The sequence below is a fragment of the Coffea arabica genome, chromosome 11c (genome assembly GCF_036785885.1).
Source record: "Coffea arabica cultivar ET-39 chromosome 11c, Coffea Arabica ET-39 HiFi, whole genome shotgun sequence".
Lineage (NCBI taxonomy): Eukaryota > Viridiplantae > Streptophyta > Magnoliopsida > Gentianales > Rubiaceae > Coffea > Coffea arabica.
The window spans coordinates 29,379,130-29,387,696 of record NC_092330.1 but is presented as its reverse complement, the minus strand read 5'-3'; the positions used below and the strand labels follow the sequence as shown (position 1 = coordinate 29,387,696).

The following is an 8,567-nucleotide window of genomic DNA, read 5'->3' as shown; positions in this document are numbered from 1 at the left end:
GTGTTTAAAAAACTATTTTTTTTTAAGTTTTTGTAAAAAATTATACTATAATGATTTGATGTATACGAGAGTAAAAAGGTGATTAAAAAATATAGTCATAAAAAATATAAAAACATTTTGAAGAAAAATTGCAATCCAAATGAACTTTAAATTTTACTTGGACATGAACTATCCTTTCTAAAAAACTTGAACTTGGCAAGGAGCTCGAGCTGGGGAGTATGTGCCTAACAACAACTGGATTCGGATTCAGATGATGGATTAAAATCTAAGACCCAATTTAGGTGGACTAATCGGAAAAACAATTAGGGTTTTTATGTATTATGATTAGCTTTACAAAACACGACGACTATGAAAGTAAAGTATAAATAGGATGAGAAAATGACCTCATTTTTTATTTTAATTCTTTTCTTTCCCTTCATTTGATATATTTCACAACAATAATATCTCACAAAATAATCTTTCAATTTTCTCTCGCACCATTTAGCAATACTATTCTTGTAATTTTCATCTATTATTGTGAAACTTTTTAGCTGTTAATAGTTAAATATTTTACAATTTTTAAGATACACAAAGAGCTAGAATTGATTGTAGATTTAATTTTAATTTGATTTTTTTATTTTTGCATTGGACTAGCAATAATGCAAGATGATGTTTATATGCAAAGCCAAAGAATTTTTCTTTTGTTTGTTCCCTTATTGCGGAGGGGGAATGGAATAAAGCAAAAGTTGTTTATATGCAAAGCCAAAGAATTTTTCTTTTGCCTGTTCCCTTCTCGTAGACGGGGAATTTTTTTGTAGAGGTGGAATTAAAAAAGCAAAAGTTGTCTCTTTTTGGTAGAGGAGGAATAAAATAAAGCAAAAGCAGATAACATGTCCTTGTCTTCACATAAATCAGTTTCCGTTTGTAGAGGGAGAATTAGAAAAAGTAAAAGTTGTCGTCTTCAGAATCAGGGAATAAAAAAAAAAGTGACATGTCTCTCTATGCCATGCTGATAACATGTCCTTGTCTTCACATAAATCAGTTTCGAATAACTGCCATCAGCAGAAAACACTAACAACACCAATCCTGTTAAAGCTTTTGCTACGTAAGAGTAAAACCATCATTTTGTGCTATTGAATTCCATCCATTACAGAAAATATACATCAATCGCATCCAAAATGGCAGAAAGCCTATCCTCAATCCTATCCTGTGCAGTAGAGAATTTAAGTAAATTGGTTATTGAAGAAGGAAAGTTTCTACAAGGCGTTAGCGACCAAGTTACACTCCTTCGTGACGATCTCGAATGGATACAAATGTTCTTAAGATATGCAGATACGAGACAGACTGCAAGGGACACTATACAACAGTGCGTTCCGAAATTTAGAGCGGTCGCTTATGAAGCTAGTGATTTGGTTGAAGATTATGCTTTGAGGCTTTCAATTTCAACAAACGGAGGCTTTACAAGTACTCTAAAGAGGATTGCTTGCATTGCCACAGAGGGTTATACCCTTCATGATTTGGGTGTGGAGATTCAAAGGCTCAGAACTAGGATCTCTAATCTCACCAAACATTTTGGCGAGTATGGGCATGTAATGGCCAGAACGGAGGAAGGAGAGTCGAGTGCTCCATCCAGGCAGCAACCATTAAGGCAGACTTACTCCTTTGTGGCTGAGGAGGATGTGGTTGGACTGCGTAATGATGTTGAGGAGCTGGTTGAACATTTGCTGAACGAGGGTGAAAGTACAGAGCGCAAAATAAGTGTGGCTTCGATTGTCGGCATGGGAGGTATAGGCAAAACCACTCTTGCTAGAAAGGTATATCACCATGAAAAATTGAAGCCGTGTATTAAAGGTTTTGCGTGGATTTGTGTGTCACAACACTGGCAAACAAAAGATCTCTTGCAAGGCATTCTACTCGGGCTTACTCCTGAAAACAGAGAACAGATAATGAAGAGCGAACAAGTTGGGCTAGCAAAGCTGCTTCGAGAGCACTTGGGAACTAGGAGATGTTTGATAGTCCTCGACGACATTTGGTCAACAGATGCTTGGGATAGCCTAAAATATGCAATCCCAGATTCGGAGCATGGAACCAAAATTTTGCTCACAACTCGTAAAAGAGACGTGGCGGAACATGTTGATCCAATTGGTTATTGCCATGAACTGCGCTTTTTGACCGAGGACGAAAGTTGGGAGTTGCTACGAAAGAAATCATTGAGGGAGAGCAGTGGTGAAGGTAAAATTTTTCCCTTTATTCACATTAAATTCATTTTATGTAAAAAGGCCGTGGATATATATATATATAATAATTGAAATACTACAATGGAAACATAATTCCTTTTGCATTGTTACCATTTAATTGAACAACTTTATCTTTTTTTCTTTTAGAATACATACAATCCAGTAGATTTGAAAAAAAATAAAAACATGTCTCTTAGGATAGCCTTTTTCCAAGACTATTGATAGGTCAAAGTTTTTGGGTTAGAAGATTTGTTCGGTTAAAAGTCCGTTAAGGTTTTTGTATAGTTGTTGAATGATAGCCATGATGCTTATTTCACATTATGGAAGGTCTACTTTGATTGAACCAAGGATTGTATGAGAAATGAATGATGGATGCGTCGTTGTTGATATTAACTTAGTTTTGTTTAATGCTACACAGGTTATGAAGATTTGGACAAGATGGAAGAGTTAGGAAAGAAAATGTTGAATAATTGTGGTGGTCTTCCATTGGCCGTGGTGGTTCTAGGTGGAATTCTTAGAACTAAAAAAACTTTCAGGGAATGGAATGAAGTGCATAAGAATATCAAATCTTATCTGGATAAAGGAGAAAAAATTGGAAAAGAAGGAGAGGTGCCCAAGGTTTTAGCCTACAGTTACTATGACCTCCCTTGGCAACTAAAACCATGCTTCCTTCACTTGGGTAAATTCAGGGAAGATTCCGACATTAAAGCAGAGAGTTTATATCAGATGTGGATAGGAGAAGGTATGATATTTGAGAATAATAGAAGGGAGCAAGAAACAATGATGGATGTTGCAGAGCGTTACTTGAAAGAATTAGCAATAAGATGCATGGTTGAAATTAAAGCATATGAGGAGGGGAAGCATGCAGTAACAGAGTTGGAGTCATGTCGGCTTCATGATCTTATGAGAGATCTATGCTTAGCCAAGGCAAAAGAGGAGAATTTGTATAAGCTGGTCGATCGAAGTCCTTCGCGAGATTCTTCTCTTACAACTGAAGCACAGTATGGTTTAGTCCTTCGTTTGCTTCCAGAGGATATCTCTCAATACAACTTTCCACCAAAAGAACAAACTAAGCATCTTCGCTCATTCTTGTCTGATTCGTTGGTAGGCGAACAGGACTATTCTAATCAAGGGGTGAGAATAATGTCCCAATTCAAGAATTTGAAGATGCTTAGAGTTTTGGCAATTTTATCCTTCCATATAGCTTCCCAAAGTTGTTATCTCAAATCACCTCTGGGATGTGTTGGTAATCTTATCCATTTGAGATGTTTGAAATTGAAGTGTCATCATATAAACTTGCCATATTCCCTGGGCAATTTAAAATACTTGGAAACTCTCGATTTGTCTGATAGTTGTTGTTGTAGAATACCGAACGTCCTATGGAAATTGGAACGTTTGAGATATCTTTATCTTCCTGACTGGTGGTGGGGACCTCAGCTTAAGTGGTGCCCTCAGCCTAAGCTGCGGTTGAGTAAGCAGCTGGAGATACTTGAATCATTCCATAACAGGTTTTGCTATCATGAAGATGTATGCAAATTGTCCAATCTCAGAGCTTTCAAAGCAATAGTGCGTAAAAATCTTGAGGACTTGACACGCATCATCAATCATATATCAGACTTGGACTGCTTAGCAATCAAAATTTGCTCACTTAGCATCGTTGACTGTGATTTTGGCTGGACCAACTCCAACAATTCGAATGACAACAACAGGGGTTTGGATGTTCTTTCAAGGGTGTTGTTTAGTAGGAATATTCATCAATTAGCGATCAGATATACTTTCTGCAAGAAGTTACCGGATTACCAATCCCATATGTTTCCTGACCTTACTGAATTAAATCTGCTGTTGACTAAAATTGAGGAAGACCCAATGGGAACACTCGAGAAGCTTCCGAACCTAAGAAAACTGGAACTTGGGCCATATTCTTTTCTGGGCCAAGAAATGATCTGCCACTCGATGGGATTTTCTAAACTAAAACGTCTCGCGCTTCATGGTTTGGGTAACTGGAAGGAGTGGAAAGTGGATGAGGGAGCCATGCCCAAGCTCTCAAGTTTATGGATTGCGGACTGTCAAAAATTGAAAATGATTCCAGATGGATTGAGATATGTAACCACCCTAAAAGAGGTATCTCTTTTCAGAATGCCTGCAGAATTCAGCAACAGAGTTACGAGAGAGAATGGTCAACATGGAGAAGATTTTGATAAAATAAGTCATGTGCGATCAGTTAATATCTACGGGTACTCTATTTCTCCTTTTACTTTTTTCCTTCTCCAATTTTTCTCTTTTTAATATTCAATTTATGGTTCTTGAAATTCCCTTTTTCTTAGCATCTAGTTCCAATCCCAATTTTGATAAGCTTCACCAACATCATTCAATATTTTTCTTTTGTCTTTTTAATGATTATTGTGTTTTTTATAACTTTTTTTTCCTCTTCGGAAGAAACAGGATCATAGCTCTTTCTCTGTGAGATTCTTTTTAGTTTTATCTTCCAAAATATTTATTTTTGTTTATCTAATACATCATCTAATGTAATTCTTGTTCCGTGACTGTTTAAGGGATTTGGTGATGAGGAAGTAAGTTCATATTTGAAAGCATTGCCTTCCGTATTGTAAGGTGAAATCAAAATATTTTGCTAATTTCCTCATCTTTAGAAATGGGTTGACATAATCTCTCATAAATTAAATTTAATGGATTAGTATGTGTTACCGTCATATAATGTACTCATCTACAAAAAATGTTGCATGGCGTAAAAAATGCCTAATAACTATTTAAACTATTTATGCTTCCCAAGTAATTGTTTTAGATTACCATCCCTATTTAATCAAATATCTTGGATTGAACTTAAAATCTGTTTAGCATTGCCTTCAAGTCTTATTGATATCAAAACCAACAATAAAAGCTTGTGTTAATTCAGTTAAGATTATTTACTTTAATTTGTAGTGCAAAATGACATGACGTGTTTGTTGAGGTGCTACATTGCGATGTCCTTAGTACTTGATACTAAGAAGCTAACTCATAGTTCATTTTCACACATTAATTATACCTTTGTTTCACTTATCCACCGATTCACTTAGTTAGCATAAATAAGGCAAACTTTGGATTTGAAAAAATTTTACTGAACAAAAAATGTCTTTCCATTGTTAACGTTCTCTTATTGAGCTGCTTTTAATTTGCTTGAAGTGCTGTGCTCTGTACTTTTATGGATGTTGGTTTCATTTCCTTACCAAATAATGTACTATTATAGTGCATGTGGTTGGGTTATATTATAGTGCTATTTGGGTAGCTATTGAGTTGTTTTTCAATTGGGCGCTGGTTAATTTACTTCCACTATAATTCTCTTCCCTGAACTATTTTGGGCGGCGGTTTTATTTAATAAAACCAAACAATGTTTGACATGGTTAATTGAGAACGTCGTCTACTTACTATCCCCAGAACCAAACAATTTTGTCCTCCCTTGATTTTTTTAATACCTTCCCTTGTTGTCTTATTTGTGTGCTTTGACTTTGTTTTCCCTTTTACTTATTCGAATTTTGGTTTGTTTGGCCCCTACCTAATTTAATCAAAAGAATTAGATTGTTGTTATTACTTTACTGCAAAAGTTTAGTCCATTCCCATGCACTGCAGTTTTGTTTGGGTTACCAAATGATGATTCATCTGGCATAACTGACATTACCTAAGTTTGGGTAAATTACTTTTTATCCCCTATAAGTTGGTACTTTATCACATGACCCCTTTATAGCTTAAAAACCTACAAATAACCCCCTCATGGTTTGAGTTAAAGTATTACGTCAGTCTTTCAATTAAAACTAATGATCAATAGTAAAAAGTCAATGCCAAACTAATAAATTGATAAATTCACCTTTTCACTACTTTTTTTATTCTTTTATTCTTTTATTCTTTTTCTCTCTTTCTTTTTCTTTTTTTTTTTTGGGAAGATAAGAGAGATGATCTTGAAAAGCTATACTTTTGCCTACAAAATCATAATTTTCTCAAAATACAAAAGAGATATAAGGAAAATACAAAATAAATAAATAAATAATAAAAAATATGGAAGCGAAATATAAAACAAATAAACAAGAAACAAAAAATACTAAATCTTTTTTTACTACGAATATCATTATATGTTTCTAAACCCAAATCTTTAATGGTATTTTCTAATTCTTATTTATCTATATTTTTATTTCAATTTCTTCTTTTTATATTTGAAGGAAAAAAAGAAATAATGAATGTATAAATTTGTCAATTTATTAGTTTGACTTTGACTTTTTACTATTGATTGTAAGTTTTAACGGAAAAATATTTTAACCCAAATTATGAGAGGGCTATATATAAGTTTTTAAATCATAAAAGGGTAATGTGGTAAAACACCAAATCACTGGGGGTGTTAAAAGGTGATTTACACCCTAAGTTTCCGTGTTCTTATTACTTAATGGCAAAGGGCTATCTTATTGTTAATTTCCACACGTTACACCTGTGCTTCGGTTATCTGCTGATTCAGCTAATTAGCATAAATAATGCACTAAACACTATCTGCATGGATAGTTCTATTGCAAGCTTGGCTTTGAAATAAACGTCTCCATTATTTCCATTGTTAACATTCTCTTTATATATTGTTGCGGCTTCGCATTTTGACTGTCATCTTGCCTTCTCCAGCTAGCTTACTATGGCAACGGATGATAGGTTGGCAACTACACAATATCTTGATGACTATACTTGTGGATACAGAAAGCCAATGCAGTAACTACATTTCTTGCAGACGATTATCTGTTTGCCTGTTGGTGACAGCTTGTTTTCATTTATGATGCCATGCTTTATTTGTGGTCACTTGCTTGCATGATATTATTGCTTATTACTTCGATTAGTATCTGAAGATTCTGAACAATATTATTCTGGAAGTGATTGCTCTGTATGATAGTTAACCATTACTTGTTCCCATTGGCACTGGGTTAGCACTTAGTACATGCTAAGTTGTTAAAAATGCCGCAAAAAAAAATACTCAACATTAGAAGAGCGATACCGTGGAAGGAACAGGCGGCGCTGTTCAATGAACAGGTGGCCTTGTTAGCAGCGTATATCCCAAATATCAACGTAAATACAAGGGCTATATAGCCTATGTACAAATGTAACTTCTGTAAATATTTGATCCCTGTTGCAATAGTAACCAGTTCTACGTATACAATGCATATGCACCACAAATAAACATATTTATTTGGGCTACCTCATGCAGAGTGTGAGGCCCCTCTACAACAAGTTATCCCTAGTTCATAGCCACTAAGTGGACTAGAGCTAGGTAGAGTTAGGATTACCCCAATCCCCCATTGAACTACAAAGTCAGTGTTTCAAAGTGGTATAGTTTGGTTATCTATTCTTTAATTTTGTGAGACTATGTAATAACATGGGCAGAAGAAACATAGGATGCTCTTGCCTAAGTCTCGCTTAAGTATTCCCTTAGACATGTTTGTATGCCTATTAATGTGTCATTTTACTCTTTCCTTAGTCTCAATTTTTTTCAAGACATTTTTAGTTGTTGTTACTCCTTTTTTTTTTTTTCTAAAGTATATAACTATACTTGTTTTGCAGTGGATGGAGAAGTTGATCAACCCTCAGCTTCAAGTGATCCTCTAGTTGCCTAATTATAATTATACCTGTATTTTTATTTGCAGGATTGCTACATTTGGGTTGAGCCCTTTTTTTGGTGTGGTTTTGTGTTATAATGTTGTTGAGTTAACATTTTACTGCATTCATAACTGTCTTGTAAGAAAAAAGAATTACCATAATTTGCTTTTCTTTCTCTCACATCAAATTACTGATGACAATGGGAAGACAAAACTTTATCTAAACTTCTCCTCACCAAAGACGTGGAAATCAAGGATGATGAAAATAAAAAGAAAAGAGAAGCATTAACTGTCTTATCTTTTAACGTTGCTGATGAGTCCTTGTTTAATGGCTAAGATTGAAATCTCACAAAATAAAGAGTTTAGATTCAAATCCTCCTTCCCTCTCCTCTCTTATTAAATTCCACCCCTCCCCTATTTATTAACAACAACAACAACAACAACAACAACAATAATAATAATAATAATCTTGTAAGACAAAATCTGCAGCGCTTTTCATGTAATCATTTGTACATATAACATATTAGTCACTAAATAAATTAGGCCTTACTCTAGCCTGCAACTCCGGTTACATCCACGTTGGTGTTGTGGATCTGATATTAGGTTGATAGACCTATCAAATAATGTCAAGCTCTCAGATTTAGGGCATTCAAAGAATCAGTTAATATATAATATGGTATACTGTAGCATGAATCGTGAATGCATTCCCTCTAAAGTCAAACTTCTTCCAGCTTAGAAA

General features: G+C 34.7%; 2 protein-coding genes across 2 annotated transcripts; both read left to right on the top strand.

The window, feature by feature from the left end:
* The first annotated feature begins 1,157 nt into the window (after positions 1–1,157).
* On the top strand, positions 1,158–2,574 carry LOC140016532 (putative disease resistance protein At1g50180). Its single transcript, XM_072070071.1, has 2 exons — positions 1,158–2,211; positions 2,516–2,574. Exons 1-2 carry the CDS (start codon positions 1,158–1,160, stop codon positions 2,572–2,574), a joined length of 1,113 nt encoding a protein of 370 aa, XP_071926172.1.
* Positions 2,575–2,652: 78 nt separating this feature from the next.
* Positions 2,653–7,294, top strand: LOC113714736 (probable disease resistance RPP8-like protein 2). The gene is made up of 2 exons (XM_072071350.1): positions 2,653–4,450; positions 6,867–7,294. Exons 1-2 carry the CDS (start codon positions 2,655–2,657, stop codon positions 6,868–6,870), a joined length of 1,800 nt encoding a protein of 599 aa, XP_071927451.1. The 5' UTR covers positions 2,653–2,654; the 3' UTR covers positions 6,871–7,294.
* Positions 7,295–8,567: the final 1,273 nt, after the last annotated feature.